General features: G+C 45.8%; 1 protein-coding gene and 1 non-coding gene across 2 annotated transcripts in view; both read left to right on the top strand.

Moving 5' to 3' along the window:
• Nucleotides 1–17,188, top strand: part of LOC132567448 (phospholipid-transporting ATPase IK-like) — a 93,136-nt gene that overhangs the window by 66,049 nt on the left and 9,899 nt on the right. The window contains exons 15-16 of the mRNA XM_060233124.1: nucleotides 8,496–8,735; nucleotides 16,660–16,798. Coding sequence (XP_060089107.1) covers nucleotides 8,496–8,735; nucleotides 16,660–16,798 — 379 coding nt within the window. The remainder of the gene's footprint in view (nucleotides 1–8,495; nucleotides 8,736–16,659; nucleotides 16,799–17,188) is intronic.
• TRNAT-CGU (transfer RNA threonine (anticodon CGU)) lies at nucleotides 12,790–12,856 on the top strand. The gene has a single exon. It is a non-coding gene; the product is annotated as a tRNA-Thr (tRNA).

Below are 17,188 nucleotides of genomic sequence, written 5' to 3'. Positions count from 1 at the left end.
GACTTCCAGTCGGAGGAGGGAGTGCGTAAGAAGAGTGCGGTGAATAGTGGGGGCCTGAATTGGGAGCCTCCAAGTGTTCTACCTGTCTTCAAAACACCGAGGTTGGAAACGCGTGAAGCGAATTAGCCCCACCCACCGGATTAAGGAGGTGAACTGTGGACGGCGATGGAGGAGAGCTTGATGGTGTAGAGTATCGCAGTTGGACATTTTCTCAGAGGGGATTTTCTTGTTTGTCTTTCTGCGGCACTTTGTTCGTTCTGGCCTGTGGGAGGCTGTGTCTGTCGGCGCAAAGACCAGAAGAGGAGAGTCGGGGAGGCGAGATAAGCCCGGACGAGGCGACCTGGAAGCTCAGGTGAAAGAGGGCGGAGGGGAAGGCGCCCACGCTGACCGGTGTGGGCCAGAGAGAAGGGGCGGCTGAAGCTTGAAAGCCCTGAAACTTGCGAGGAGTTCCTAGGACCGGACAATAGCACTTTTGTTTTGTGCTGGGAATTGTTTGGGAGAATGACTGTCTAATGACTGTCTAATGTGGGAACCCTCGAGGAGACGACACCACGGAGTGTAAAGAGTTAAAAGAGCTGGTTGGAGAGACGATTTCCCACGCCCGTCGCATCTCACGCCAGGGGGAGAAAACAGCAGACTTATAATCGGCGTTAAACTGTAGGCTGCTGAGTAGAATTTGACTGCATAAAGACAGAGCTTTGCAAGAGACATTAGGCAAACCCGGCGGTGTTTGAAGGAAGACAGCTATTGATTGATGGGTCTTGAAAGAGCTGAAGACTTGGAGGCTTGAAGCCCCATTCGAGCTGGGTGTTTATTTTTTGTGCGGTTTGACTCTCCTGGCTAACTGCTTCAGAGCCGACACACTGAGCTTGAGCAGAGCGGATAAAGGGAAAGAGGGGGTGGGCAGGAAAGTTTAGAGAATCAACTTGGCGTCTGAGGCTTTCTACTGAGGGGGGGGGATAGTGCCCATTGTATATCTAGAGCAGTTAACAGTCTAAGAGATAAATCCTACAATGGGGTACATTAACTAAAGCTTAACTACTGTGGTAAATTTTTGCAGAGCTTCTGAATATATGGTCTGGTATAAGAAATAAGATATAAGAAAATAAGGAAAGCTATTTAGTGAACAGTACAAAGATAATGTCTCAGGCAGGGAAGGTGAAATTTTCGCCAGGTCAACCCAAGGCGGTTGGAGCAGCTCTATCACAGGATGCACTAAAAGACATACAAGTTAATTTTTTAGAGGCCTTAAATCAAATGAAGGAAACTTTAACAAAACAGATGGAGGGAGTTGTAGCTAAAATGGACAGTCTTGATGAGAAATTTGGAGAAACAAGAAATGATATAACTGAAGTAGTTAAAGTAACCAAATCTATTGATGGTAAACTTAAACTATTGGAAGGTAGAATAGAAGAACTTGAAGGAAATCAGGATAAGTTAGAGACAAAGAACATGCAAATGGAAATGGGGCAAGCTGAATATGTTTTAAGGTTCCTAAATATACCAGAGGAAAAGAATGAAAATTTGGTATTCTTAATGACTGAGGCGTTTGCAGAACTTTTGTCAATAGAACAGACTGAAATTGAAAAAGAAATAGATTGGGTTTATAGAGTCAGCACCACTCACGCCAGAAGGAATGGTCTTAACAGAGAGGTCCATGTGAGATTTGTTCGCAGGATGGTAAAAGAAAGGGTTTGGCGGGAAGCCAGAGATCAGCAGTTAACGATAAAAGGAATTAAGATAAAGGTGATGAAAGATATTCCATGGCTGATTAGATCAAAGAGAAAAGGCTATAGGCATTTGGCTCTGGCTTTACAGAGAAAAGGAATCTCTTATAGGTGGTTGGTGCCTGAGGGTATGATATTTACCTATTTAAATAACAGATTTAGGATAGACTCATCTGCTAGAATGGAGGAGTTTCTCAAAACGCATAGTAATAATTGGCAAAAAGGGAAATCAAGGGGGGACCAGTTTGAGACGCAGTTAGTACTAATAGACCCATCTAAAGAACATCAGTTACGGGATTTAGAAGAAAGGGAAGAGGGAGAGGTCCCTCAAGCCGAAGACTCAAAAAGGGAGACAAGGTTACAGAAAAAGAAAAAGAACCCAAGAGACTAAGTAAGAAAATAATATGTCACTCAGTTTAAAGATTATCTCGGTTAATGTGAATGGTCTAAACTCGCCCAGAAAAAGGAGAAGAGTTTTTTTGCAATTAACTAAACTTAAGGCAGACATTGTGTGTGTTCAAGAGACCCACATGAGGAAAAAAGATGACTTCCTTTTACATAATAAAAAACTTGGTAAAGCTGTAATTACCTCGGAGGAGGTTAAGAGAAAGAGAGGGTTGGTGACTTACGTCAAAGAAGGTGTGCATGCGGAGTTAATTTTTGAGGGCAAAGAGGCTAGAATACAAGGTATTGAAATAATAAAGGACACAAAAAAGTTTCTTCTGGTTAATCTGTACGCACCAAATGAGAATCAAAGATCGTTTTTTAAAGAACTATATCTAAAAGTAGGTAATGCTCAGTACGAGAATGTTTGCATTATAGGAGACTTTAACGCTGTGGAAAACCCTGATTTAGATCGAAGTTTTGGAAGTGATAGAAAGAAATCTAAGAAAAACAGGAGTAATATCTTACCTGAATACTTTCTAAGATTAGCGGATGAATTCGCGTTAGTAGATGTTTGGCGCACTCTTAATCCCAAGAAAAGAGATTATACGTTCTTCTCAAGTAGACATGCGTCTTGGTCAAGGATTGACTCAATTTGGATCTCAACAGGGTTAATGAAACTGGTACGAGAAACGGATATCCTCCCCTCTACAATAGCAGATCATTCCCCTGTCTTGCTAGTACTAAACTCAGGAAGAAGGAATACAGGTTGGAGAATGAGTATAAATTTGTTGAAGGAGAAGAACTTTATTCGATATATAGGGGAGGAAATGAAGTTTTTTTTTAAAATAAACACACAGAAGGACGTTTCGCCGATAACAACTTGGGAAGCAAGCAAAGCCTACTTTAGGGGGCTGGTTATTAGCTATAATGCAAAAAAACGGCGTGAGGAGAAGTATAGCGTACAAAAATGGACAGATCTAATTAAAAGTAAAGAAACACTGTTAAAGGTAAACCCCTCTTTGAAGGAGCTTAGATCGGAGATCAGAAATTTACAACATAAGGTACAACTACTTTACTTAGAACAAATGGAGGCGAAGATAGCGTACTCTAAAGCATACTTTTTTGACAACGCAAACAAACCGGGTAAGTGGTTAGCCTATAGGGTTAGGAAGGAGAGAGAAAAGAAATTGATTAAAACATTAAAGGACAAGAATGGACAGAATACCTCGAATTTGCAGGAAATGAAAGATATAGTGCAAGAGTTTTACAAAAATTTATATAGCAAAGAGGAGAGAAATGAGGAAGAACAAAGGGAGTATATTTTGAATAAAAATAAGATAAAACTAACTGGTGAACAGAGAGATTTATTATCAGCCCCGATAGCAATGGTCGAAATCGTAGAGGCTTGGAATAAAATTAAAGGTAATAAGGCAGCGGGACCCGATGGCATACCCCCGGAATATTACATAACTTTCAAGGAAACTTTGATAGATCCCTTCAAAGGTTTACTAGAGGAGGTGTGGAACAAGGCCATAATTCCAGAATCATGGCAGCACAGTAATGTGGTGCTTATCCCAAAACCCGGCAGAGAAACTGATGATATAGTGAATTATCGTCCTATATCACTATTAAATATAGACTACAAAATATTTGCCACAATTCTTTCAAATAGATTCAAAATGATTATGAGGGAGATTATACATCCCGATCAAACAGGGTTCTTACCCGGAAGATATCTCCGGACAAACACGAGAATGTTATTTAACTTTTTGGAGTATGCCGAGCTTAAAAATGATAAACAATTGGTTTTGTTATTTCTCGATGCGGAGAAAGCATTTGATAATGCAGATTGGAGTTTTATGTTGGAATTATTAGAGAAATCCAATTTTGGAGATATATTTGTAAATAATGTTCGGAGGATATATGATAAACAATACGCAAGGATAATAATTAACGGAGATTTAACGGAGGAAATATGTCTAAGAAAAGGAACGAGACAAGGATGTCCTCTGTCTCCATTATTATTTATTTTCACGTTGGAAATACTACTGCAAACTATAAGGCAAGATAAGAGAGTTGAAGGCATAAATATCAGAAAGGAAAACTATAAAGTGTTAAGTTATGCAGATGATATGGTTTTTGTTTTACAAAATCCTTTGGAATCGATGGAGCAGGTTTTAAATCATTTAGCAGAATATGGTCGGGTAGCCGGCTTAAAGATTAATATTAATAAGTCAAAAATTGGTATCTAAAAATATGTCGGATCAAGAAATTTTAGAGCTGGAAAGGAGATCAGGATTTCAAAGGGTTAGAAAAATAAGATATTTGGGTTTGATAATATCAGAAAAATGCAGTACAATTTACGAAGATAATTTTGAACCTCTTCTGAAAGAGATAGCTACTTTGTTTAAAAAATGGGAAAATCTGAAAATATCATTTATGGGACGTGTGGCGTTGATGAAAATGATAATCCTTCCCAAGGTTTTATTTTTGTTTCAAACGGCAAATTTTGCCGTAAAGGATGTTTTCTTTGCAAGGCTAAATCACTTATCCAAAAATTTTGTATGGCAGGGGAAAAAACCAAGAATTAGCTGGAAAAACTTAATAGATAGGAAAGAAAATGGAGGCCTCGGTCTTCCGGACTTTGAAATTTACCATACGGCCTGTGCAATATTATGGTTGAAGGACTGGGTTTTGCTAGAAGACACTCGGCTGTTAACAATTGAAGGCGTTGATCTACAAGCGGGTTGGCACGCCAATATGTGGTATACTCAAAAACCCCAAAGTTATTTTCAAAGACACCTAGTTCGTAAAACCTTACTGAAAATATGGCTGAAAATAAAAAGAAAAATCTATGATAAAACACCGCGGTGGATATCTCCGGTGGAGGCTACAATGCGCCCACAATTGTGGTCTCCAGAGAAAATAATAAGATATACGGATATTTTAGACGAAAGTGACAGAATCAGAAAGAAGGAGGATATAGAAGCTAGAGGGTTTTTATTGGATTGGTGGACAATGACCCAAGTGTTAGCCAAGTTCAATACGGATAAAATCAAGGGATTTACAAAATCAAATTTTGACTTTGATACAATAATAACAGCTAGAACTGGAAGATTAATTAAGAAAATGTATAATTACCTCCTTCATATAAAATTGGAGGAGGAGACTGTTAAGCATGTAATGATAAAATGGGCTGAGAACTTACAATTTAGTATCACGTTAGAACAATGGGAGATTTTATGGAAGAACAATTTCAAGATAATAAAACCAACAAATTTGCGAGAAAATTTTATAAAGCTTTTCTATAGATGGCACATCACTCCGACCTTACTTAATAAAATCAACAAAGCAATTTCACCTATTTGTTGGAAATGCGAAGTAACAGTAGGAACGTACTTTCATTTATGGTGGTCCTGTAGTGTGTCTAAAAAATACTGGAAGGAAATTCACAAAATTCTAGTGGATATACTCAAGGTAAACTTCCCTCTCAAGCCAGAGTTCATGCTGTTATCATTAGTTAGAGATCTGATACCAAGGGAGGATGAATTTATCACTATATATATAGTAACGGTGGCTAGAATTTTATTTGCCCAGTACTGGAAATCTAAACTTATACCAGAGAGAGAAGAAATTTTGCAAAAAATTTTAAATGTGGTGGAAATGGACATACTAGCCAACATGATTAAAGGCAACACGAAGGAAAAAGCAAAGGGAAGATGGGAAAAGGTTTATTTATGGTTAGAAAATAATTAAAAAGAAATAAGAAGTTGATAATATTATTTCTAGTAATTCATAAGTTATTGTACTCAAAATGCTTAACTGTCTGTAACGGTGGATAACAGTCGATCCTAGTTTATTTACCACAGTTCTACCTCATCCGGAATTCAAAAGGAAGTGACAAGAAGTCAGAAATGTTAGATTGTTAAGTTTAAAAATGTTATAGATGATTTGTCTGTACTCAACCATTTTTTTTTCTTATAGAACTGTATGTAATGATGGGTTAAATAAACTGAAAAATTGGGAAAAAAAAAAAAATAACTAAGGGCAAACTTCATGTGACTGGAACAATATTGGCCTCGACTTTGTTGAAAAGCATCCCAGAAGAGACATTTTTGTCTGAGGAAATGGTATGGTGGGGAAGAAGGGAACTTCTTTTCTCCAGGTCAGCCCCCCTCCAGAGAGGCCTTTTAGGGCCAAATCTCACTTTTAGGGCCAGTTCAGTTTGACCGGAGACCTCCCACTGGCTGTTGTCTTCTCCCACCATCACTTGTACTATAGAGTTTCCAGTAGGGCTGCCAATCTCCAGATGGGCATACAAGCGAGAGAAGTCACTATGGAAGTAAGCAATGACAGTTACTGTGACAAATAACTAATGATTTATAGCAACAACTAAACAATAAAGAGACACAAGTCCCTAAGAAAGTCCCAGAGGGGAAAGTCCCAGAGAAAAACAGTTCATGTCCTTAAAAGGTTCCACATGGGGGACGTCTTCTTTGCGATCTTTGAGCACTAGCCGCAAGTGAGAGATTCCATTGGAGACTACGGGGTCCCTATGAATGTTGTTTAAGAATTTCAATTGATTAATGCCTATGGAATATCCCTTTTTTTTTAAATAAAGATTTGGAAACAGGTGTGGCAGAATTCGATGACCCGTCCAGGGAATTTCAATGTGTCGTTACGTCGCATTTATTGAAGAAGACTTCCTCAGTGTGGAACCTTTTAAGCACATGAACTGTTTTTCTCTGGGACTTTATTAGGGACTTATGTTTCTTTATTGTTCAGGTGTCGGTATAAATCATTAGTTATTTGTCACTATAACCCTTGGGTTGTGTCATTGTTTCATCTCCGGGTGGTGGCTGGAGAACTTCCGGGATTTCAACCTATCTCCAGGCAACAGAGATCAGTTCACCTGGAGAAAATGGCTGCTTTGGAAGGTGGACTCCATGCCTTTATACCCTTTTTAGTCCTTCCCCTCCACAAACTCCACCCTTTTGAGGCTCCGCCCCTCAAATCTCAACTTGGAGCTGGCAAGCCTAGTTTCCAGAGATTTCTACAGCTGACCTACCTCAGATCTGGATTTGCCCCAGGAGTGATGGGGTGACACAACCCAAGGGGGGGGGGGGCTGGAGTGCAATCAAGTCACACTCCCACCCATGTCCCCCCCACCAATCCTCCCGGAGACCCTACTGACCAAACAAGAGGAATTATTGGGGGAAGTGGATTTCCTTCTCTCGTACTGCTAGATTCTCGTGTCACTCCACGACATCAGTGCAGGACAGACCAAAGCAAGTTCTTCTTCACCCACTGAACTCCTGTTTCCTGATTTCTGGGAGCTGGTGGGTCAGGCCTTTTTGGTTAGTTCTGGGCCCTCTGCCAACCCTTTACCATCGAGAGCACTGTAGGCAGGAGAGACCCCAAACCTGAGAACGGATACTAAGAACATAAGAGAAGCCATGTTGGATCAGGCCAATGGCCCATCCAGTCCAACACTCTGTGTCACACAGTGGCCAATATGTGTGTGTGTGTGTGTGTGTGTGTGTGTATATATATATATATATACACACACACACACACACCCATATACATACATATAAACACATACACACACACACATATATATATACTGTGGCTAATAGTCACTGATGGACCTCTGCTCCATATTTTTATCCAATCCCCTCTTAAAGCTGGATATGCTGGTAGCCGCCACCACCTCCTGTGGCAGTGAATTCTACGTGTTAATCACCCTTTGGGTGAAGAAGTACTTCCTTTTATCCGTTCTAACCCCACTGCTCAGCGATTTCATTGAATGCCCACGAGTTCTTGTATTGTGAGAAAGGGAGAAAAGTACTTCTTTCTCTGCTTTCTCCATCCCATGCATAACCTTGTAAACCTCTATCATGTCACCCCGCAGTCGACGTTTCTCCAAGCTAAAGGGCCCCAAGCTCTTTCTTCATAGGGAAAGTGTTCCAAACCTTAAATCATTCTAGTTGCCCTTTTCTGCACTTTTTCCAATGCTATAATATCCTTTTTGAGGTGCGGTGACCAGAATTGCACACAGTATTCCAAATGAGACCGCACCATCGATTTATACAGGGGCATGATGATACTGGCTGATTTCTTTTCAATTCCCTTCATAATAATTCCCAGCATGACGTTGGCCTTCAGCATGTGCATGCCAGAGGGCAAAACAGGGTCAAAGATTTATCAGGGACAGCTACCAAAAGACAGGGCCAGTTGGGATTGTGGCTTTGCTTTACTCACCTTCGCCTGCAGGGGGCAGCAGCAACTGGGACGCCCACTTCTCCAGGCAGGGCTTGGTCTCTCCCGCCTCTCTGATACCTGAGCATCTTCTCCCCCTTTCTCTTTCACCACCCTTAGGATGTGAGCGCCAAGAAAAGCTTGAAGTTCCCTGAGCTTTACAAGGCAGGTCAGAAAGACCTGCTCTTCAACTTCCGGACCTTCGGCCTTTCCTTCATCCAGGGCTCTTTTGCTTCCCTGGCCAGCTTCTACATCGCACTCTGGGCCTGCGAAGACAAAGCCGGCGCCAGGATCGTTGGGGATTACCAGTCCTTTGTCATAATCATAGCAACCTCGGCAATATTGACCGTCACGGTGGAGGTAAATCTTGGGAAGGGAGCTGGAGTGCAATCAGCACTTGTGCATGAAATGCCTGCTTGCAGTGGGTGAACTCTTGCCTCTACCCTCAATTGACCCTGCTCAAGAAGCAGAAGAAGAAGAAGAAGAAAAAGACTGCAGATTTATACCCAGCCCTTCTCTCTGAATCAGAGACTCAGAGCGGCTTACAATCTCCTTCATCTTCTTCCCCCACAACAGACAGGTAGAGGTAGGTGGGGCTGAGAGGGCTCTCACAGCAGCTGCCCTTTCAAGGACAGAGTCTCAGAGCGGCCTACAATCTCCTTTCCCTTCCTCCCTCACAACAGACACCCTGTGAGGTGGGTGGGGCTGAGAGGGCTCTCACAGCAGCTGCCCTTTCAAGGACAGAGTCTCTGAGCGGCCTACAATCTCCTTTCCCTTCCTCCTTCACAACAGACATCCTGTGAGGTGAATGGGGCTGAGAGGGCTCTAACAGCAGCTGCCCTTTCAAGGACAGAGTCTCAGAGCGGCCTACAATCTCCTTTCCCTTCCTCCCTCACAACAGACACCCTGTGAGATGGGTGGGACTGAGAGGGCTCTCACAGCAGCTGCCCCTTTCAAGGACAACCTCTGCCAGAGTTATGGCTGACCCAAGGCCATTCCAGCAGCTGTAAGTGGAGGAGTGGGGTATCAAACCTGGCTCTCCCAGATAAGCACCTGCACACTTAACCACTACTCCAAACTGGCTCTCAATCCACTGGGAGGCAGGACAAATTTGGGGAGGGAATGATGTGATGTCACAGTGTCTGCGAAGCTCTAGGAATTTTCCTCAAACTCTCTGGTCTTTATCATAGAGATTGGGAAAATACCTAGAGTGTCACACAGGCTGTGGCATTACGTCAGCCCATCATCTGGAAGTGATACCACAGCATCCATGATGCTGCCCCGTAAAGCTCTTGGGATTCACAGGAGTGGGGCTGGACCTCATGGGGCATTTCAAATTGTATTCAGATTGGAACACTTCCGTGAAACATTAAGTCTTCTCTAAAATCTATCTCCATTGTTTCAAAAACTTTGTTTTCCTATGTGAAGGCTGCAGGTAATATAATATGGTGTAGTGGTTAGAGCAGGGGTGTCCAACATCTGGCCTGGGTGCCAAATCAGGCCCCCAGAGGGCTCCTATCAGGCCCCCAAGCAACTAGGCTTCCCAACCCTCCTGCCCTGGCGGGGGACCCCAGGATTTCCACCCTCTTCCCCCGCTCCCAAAAAAACGGAAGCGGGGGGAGGGGGAAACGGCGCCAGGGAGCATGGCGAGCCGCCCCATCCCGGAGCGGGCTGCCACCCCCACTTCCTCCCCGCCCACCGCAGCTGCTCCTCCAAGATGGGCCCAGGCTGAGCCCATCTCGGAGGAGCAGCCAAGAGGCGGCAGCAGTGCAGGCAAAACCAGAGAAGGGAAGGGTGGAGAGGCAGGGCAGGAGCATGGCGAGCCGCAAATCCGGGCCCTTCTAGTACCTGGACTCGCGGCTCGCCATGCCCCTGGCCCACCTCCACCCCCCCGATTCTACCCCAGAGGCGGAGCGGAGCGGGCAAGGCCGCCGTGCCACTGCCCCCCCCACCGCAGCTGCTCCTCCGAGATGGGCTCAACCTGAGCCCATCTTGGAGGAGCAGCCACAGCGAGCGGAGAAGAGGCGGCAGCTGCGCAGTGGCATCGCTCGCTCCGAGATGGGGCGGCTCGCCACGCTCCCCCGTGCCGTTTCCCCCCTCCCCCTAGCTCCACCCCAGTGTCTCCTGGCTCCACCCCCAAAGTCTCCTGGTTCCACCCCAAAGTCCCCAGATATTTCTGGGATTGGACTTGGCAACCCTACAAGCAACTGGCTGTTGTCTGCTTCCTTCTCCTTCTCTCTCGCTTCTTTCTGAGTAACAGCTTGCTTTGCGAGGCGTGCTCTATCGCACAGCAGAGCTACAGAGCAAAACCTCAATTTTCTCCATTGGTTGAGGCTCCTCCCCCTCATGGTCCCCTGGGGAGGGAGGGAAAGAGCCAGAGCTCCCTTTGCTCAGTTCTGTTCAGGCTGACAGCAGTGGTGGCCAAACATGCTTAATGTACGAGCCACATAGAATCAGGGCTGCAATCCCCAGGTGGAGCAGAGAGATAAAGGCAAAAGCCTCCATGCTAACCAGCCTCAAAATAACTTCACAAAATAAATACTTTATCCATCAATAATAAACATTCTCATGTCTAGCACACAAATATTGATGCAAGCAAACAAGAACATCTGCTCCCCCCACGACACTCCTCAGTCTTTTAGGATGCCACCATAGCAATTTCTCCAAGTGAGAGGATCAGGAGGAAGCTTCTCCAAGTAAATATCCTTAAAAGAGCCCAGTGTTCCAGTTGCAAATTTCTTAAATTCAATGTGGCTTGGCAATAATATCCAGCGACGAGGGCCGTACTTTTATCCTCGTTTCACTCCAGCGTCGACGAGCTTTATATAATCCAATGCCAATACTTCAAACACAGGCAGTCATAAGACATGCTCCATCTTACTTCAATGCCTGATCCTCTCACTTGGCTGTCGTCTGCTTCCTTCTCCCTCTCTCTTGCTTCCTTCTGTGTAACAGCTTGCTTTGCAAGGCTTGCTCAATCGCACAGCAGAGCTACAAAGCAAAGCCTCTATCTTCTGCATTTCCTGAGGCTCCTCCCTTGGGGAGGAAGGGGGGATAGCTTGCTTTGCAAGGCTTGCTCAATCGCACAGCAGAGCTACAGAGCAAAACCTCTGTTTTCTCCATTGGCTGAGGCTCCTCCCTTGGGAAAGAAGAGGGGGAGGAACAGCTTGCTTTGCCAGGCTACCACAATCACATGACAGAGCTACTGAGTTAAGCCTCTTTTCCTTTTATTGGTTGAGACTCCTCCCCCTCCTGATCCTCTGAGGAAGGCAGGAAAGAGTCGGAGCATCCTTTGCCCAGTTCTCTGGACTGCATGGGAGAGATATAAAAAAAGCACCATTAAGACCAACAAGTCCTGATCAATTAATCATGTTTTATTTCAAGTTTTCAAAAATCTTTAATTGTGTTTGCGTCCTTTAATTGTGTTTGTGTCAATCACATAGCATCTACAGAGCAAAGCCTCTATTTTCTCCATTGGCTGAGGCTCCCTCCTTGGGGAGGAAGGTGGGGGAGGGATAGCTTGCTTTGCCAAGCTTTCTCAATCGCACAGCAGAGCTACTGAGCCAAGCCTCTCTTCCTTCTATTGGCTGAGGCTCTTTCTCACCCCCCAGTCCCCTGGGGAAGGAAGGAAAGAGACACAGCTTCTTTTGCCCAGTTCCCTGGATCCCATGGAAGAAATACAAAGAAAGCACCTTTAAGACCAATGAGTGCTAACATTTTATGCATGTTTTACTTTTTTTTAAAAAAAAATCTTTAATTGTGTTTGTGTCCTTTATAAAGATTGTATCTCTGCTACTTAATGGCCGAGGACCCGCCTACCTGAGGGACCGTCTTTCCCCATATGAGCCCCAGAGAGCACTGAGGTCAACCGGGAAAAATCTAATGACCATCCCGGGGCCGAGAGAGATTAGATATCAAAAGACCAGAGCACGGGCCTTCTCAATAGCGGCCGCCGCCCTTTGGAACCAACTCCCTGAGGAGGTGCGGGCCCTGCGGAACCTTGACCAGTTCCGCAGGGCCTGCAAGACCTCCCTTTTCAGACTTGCACATTTGGACTGCCAGAGAGGACCGTAAAACAGGGATCCGCCAAATGCGGTTTAAAGATCTATACCGCACTGCTGGTACTAGCAGAACTAGCGTCAATTTCCATCAGTACTGGCAGATGAAGATGAAGTTATTAATTGTATTAATTGTATTGACTGGTTTTTAAAATTGTTAAGTTTAATGTTTTATACTGTTTTATATTGTTAAATTTAACTGTTTTGATTATTATTGTATGTTTTTATGAAATGTTGTTAGCCGCCCTGAGCCTGCCGAGGTGGGGAGGGCGGGATAAAAATAAAATATTATTATTATTATATTATTATTAATCTTAAAAAGGTACACACATGGCCCAGCCTGATAGGGGAGGGACGGTGGCTCAGTGGTAGAGCATCTGCTTCGTAAGCAGAAGTTCCCAGGTTCAATCCCCGGCATCTCCAACTAAAAAGAGTCCAGGCAAATTGGCGTGAAAAGTCTGAGGAGACAGTTCTGGAGGGAGGGACGGTAGCTCAGTGGCAGAGCATCTGCTTGGTAAGCAGAAGGTCCCAGGTTCAATCCCTGGCATCTCCAACTCAAAAGGGTCCAGGCAGTAGGTGATGGAGATGGAGGGACGGTGGCTCAGTGGTCCAGGCAATAGGGTCCAGGCAAATAGGTGTGAAAAACCTCAGCTTGAGACCCTGGAGAGCCGCTGGCAGTCTGAGGAGACGAGACTGTCTTTGATGGATGGAGGGGGGTCTGATTCCGTAGAAGGCAGCTTCATAGGTTCATATATATGATAATTGAAACCCATTCTAAAGTGGGATAGTGGCTTAGTGGTAGAACATCTGCTTGGTGAGCAGAAGGACCCAGGTTCAATCCCCGGTATCTCCAACTAAAAAGGGTCCAGGCAAGCAGGCATGAAAAACCTCAGCTTGAGACCCTGGAGAGCCGCTGCCAGCCTGAGTAGACAATACTGACTTGGATGGACCAAGGGGGGTTTGATTCAGTAGAAGGCAACTTCATATGTTCATATATGTTCAGCACTACAGAGTCACCTTTAGGGGAGGGACGGTGGCTCAGTGGAAGAGTGTCTGCTTGGTAAGCAGAAGGTCCCAGGTTCAATCCACGGCATCTCCAACTCAAAAGGGTCCAGGCAGTAGGTGGAGATGGAGGGACGGTGGCTCAGTGGTAGAGCATCTGCTTGGTAAGCAGAAGGTCCCAGGTTCAATCTCTGGCATCTCCAACTCAAAAGGGCCCAGGCAGTAGGTGATGGAGATGGAGGGACAGTGGCTCAGTGGTAGAGCCTCTGCTTGGTAAGCAGAAGGTCCCAGGTTCAATCTCTGGCATCTCCAACTCAAAAGGGTCCAGGCAGTAGGTGATGGAGATGGAGGGATGGTGGCTCAGTGGTAGAGCATCTGCTTGGTATGCAGAAGGTCCCAGGTTCAATTCCTGGCATCTCCAACTCAAAAGGGTCCAGGCAAATGGGTGTGAAAAACCTCAGCTTGAGACCCTGGAGAGCCGCTGCCAGTCTGAGTGGACAAGACTGACTTTGATGGACCCAGAATGGTCTGATTCAGTATAAGGCAGCTTCATATGTTCATATATGTTCATATGACCCGACAAGGTCTCATTTATGTCAGATCCGGCCCTCATAACAAATGAGTTCGACCCCTTTGGGTTAAAGTGTCCATCAAGGAGACTCGGGCTCTAATCCCTGCTCTGCTATGGAAGGTCACTGAGTGACCATGGGCCAGTCACTCTCTTTCGGCAACCCAGCCGAGAAAGTTGTTGTGGGGATAAAACGGAGGAGAGGAGAAGGACAGATGCTAGAGAGGACATTTGGGATACAGAGCCGGATTAACAATTTGGCCAAGTAGGCACTGGCCTATGGGCCCCCATGCCTTTAGGGGCCCCAGGTCAGCTTTCCCAGTTTTCCCCTTGCTTGCAGCCCTCCCAGCCTGCACAAGCAGCCAGCCACTGAGACGCTCTTTGCCCGACTTGCCTGGTGCGGCTGCTGCCGGCGTCGTCGCCAAGTTTGCCTCTCTCTGCCTCTCCCCCGCAGCTTTGTCAAAGGGGCTTTGGAGAAGGTACCTGCAGGCTGCAGCGGGGGCCGCAGGCGGTGAGGCGGGTGCTCCGACTTTGAGATCCTTTACGAAGGGGTCCCCAAGATTTCGACTGCCGAGGGGCCTCCGCGGGGTTTAACCCGGCACAACCGGGAGGCCTTCTTGAGTCCGGTCTTGTGCCTTAGTAAATAGCATACATGCTGAGTGATGTTTCTTCTTATTGCATGCCTTCCGATTTCTGTCCAGAGAGTACAAGTGCAGATTACCGATAACAGCCAATGTACCAGAGATTGTAGGGTACATTGTACAATTTACATAGATAGTAGAGCACTACAGTATCTGCACCGACTCGAAGAGACCTCGCTAGGGTTGCCAAGTCCAACTCAAGAAATATCTGGGGATTTTGGGGGCGGAGCCAGGAGACATTGGGGGCGGAGCCAATAGCAAGGGTGTGACAAACATAATTGAACTCCAAGGGAGTTCTGGCCGTCATATTTAAAGGGACAGCACACCTTTTTGAATGTCTTCCTTCCATAGGAAATAATATTTATTTATTTATTTATTTTATGACTTATATCCCGCTTTCCCATCAAGTGGCTCGGGGCGGCTTACAGCATAAAATCCCACATAAATTAAGTTTAGGTATTCAATACAGTTAAAATATTTAAAACATTTTAAACATTTAACATTAAAACATTAAGAGCAACAGAAGTCTAATAAAACCACACTTAGTTTCTTGTGCCGGTTAGTTATAAGCCAGCCGGAAGAGAGTTGTCTTACAGGCCCTGCGGAACTGAGCAAAGTCCCGCAGGGCCCTCACCTCTTTCGGCAGCTGGTTCCACCAGGAAGGGGCCATAACAGAGACGGCCCTGTCCCTGGTAGATTTTAAGCGGGCTTCTTTTGAAGGATAGGGGCACCTTCTTTTGGGGCTCATAGAATTGGACCCCCTGGTCCAATTGTTTTGAAACTTGGGGGGGGGGTACTTTGGGGAGAGGCACTAGATACTATACTGAAAATTTGGTGCCTCTACCTCAAAAAACAGCTTCCCCAGAGCCCCTGAAACCTCCAGATCAATTCCCCATTATACCCTATGAGAATCGATCTCCACACAGGGAATAATGAAGTGCTCAGCAGACGTTTCCCTCCCCCCCGCACCCGTTTCTGGCGACTCTGAAGCGAGGGATTGGCCTCTCTACTCACGAGTTGCTGCCAACTTCTCCAAAGTAACACAGACATCCCATCCCAAGAGGAAGCCTTTCAATTGGAGTCTGAAGCCTCCGGCGGGGGAAAGTTACATGGTCCTCTGGGGGCGGGGCTTCCCCCTGCCGGCCAGCTGACTGAGGGCGGGAAGGAGCCTGGGAAAGCGGAAGAACCCCCGCTGGGACCTGGGGATTGGCAAGCCTAGACCTCACAGACATTCTTTTTGCCTTGTGTACCCTAATCATAAGAGCCCTGTGGCGCAGAGTGGTAAAGCTGCAGTACTGAGCTCCCTGCTCACGACCTTTTTAGCCACTAGATGAGAAATTAACCACTAGATAAGAAATACGTGTAATTTTGTTAAGATTTTTATTTATTTTTATTTATTTACCTTAATTTTTTATCCCGCCCTCTCTGCAAGAGGACTCAGCGTGCCTAGCAGTCATTTTAAAACAACAATTTGAAACTACATATTTGGTACTCTTCAGAAAGTTTTGATCTAGGCCAGGGGTGTCGAACTCATTTGTTATGAGGGCCAGATCTGGCATAAATGAGTCCTTGTCGGGCCGGGCCATGTCAGGCCGGGCCATGTGTGTACTTATTTAAGATTCGGTAGCAGAGATTAGGCCCTGTGGCGCGGAGTGGTGAAGCAGCAGTGCTGCAGTACTGTAAGACATGAACATCAGATGTTTGAGGGAGAGAGGGAGGGAAATAGATGGAGGAGAGAGAGGGAGAGGTGGAAAGAAAGCAACTTTAACTTTTAATGCATTTGCCAAGCTGCCCGTTGGCTTGGTTTGGAGACGCGAGGCAAATGCCTTCTCCAAGGCAGGGGGCTTCGAGAGCCACACGATTAATGTGAAAGAGCCACAGTTTGGCTCCCGAGCCACAGTTTGGCCACCCTGGCCTGGGCTGTACAGAAAGACGCCGAAAAGAAAGCATGCAGGTATCATGTGCCCAGTGGTTCTTCAACGCTCTTCTTCTCTTCTTCCTGTCTCCCTGGGTAGGTCATGCTGGAAGTCAAATTCTGGACCGTCTTCTCCGTCTCGGCCGTCGTCCTCAGCTTAGTTCTCTACTGCCTTTTCTCCTACCTCACTCAGAGTCCCCAGGCTTACCAGGTGGCCCCCAAAGTGTTCCGGTTCCCCGGTAAGACGCCTCTTCGTTGGGAGTTGTTCTTCTTGCCTTTTCAACATTGCACGCGGAAGGAAAGAGTGCCGTCTGGGGCTGGCTTTCTGTAAGCTGTGAGGCTGACTCTGTTGAGCAGGCCTGTAGCTACAGGGGGCCCCGGCGGAAGGCCCATCCTTTCAAACCCCCCTTCTGTGAGGGCCCCCACTCTGTCCCCTTTGCTCACTGCCACTCTGAACAAGTAGCAGCATTGCTGCTGGTCTTTTTGCTTTTTTCTCCCCCCCCCCTTCTCTAACTCTGTCCTTGAAAGGGCAGCTTCTGGGAGAGCCCTTTCCAGCCCCACCCACCTCACAGGGTGTCTGTTGTGGGGGAGGAAGGTAAAGGAGATTATAGGCTGCTCTGAGACTCTGT

Source organism: Heteronotia binoei, chromosome 2, assembly GCF_032191835.1.
Source record: "Heteronotia binoei isolate CCM8104 ecotype False Entrance Well chromosome 2, APGP_CSIRO_Hbin_v1, whole genome shotgun sequence".
NCBI classification, from domain to species: domain Eukaryota; kingdom Metazoa; phylum Chordata; class Lepidosauria; order Squamata; family Gekkonidae; genus Heteronotia; species Heteronotia binoei.
The sequence above is the reverse complement of the archived record's forward strand: the minus strand, read 5'-3'. Positions and strand labels throughout refer to the sequence as shown.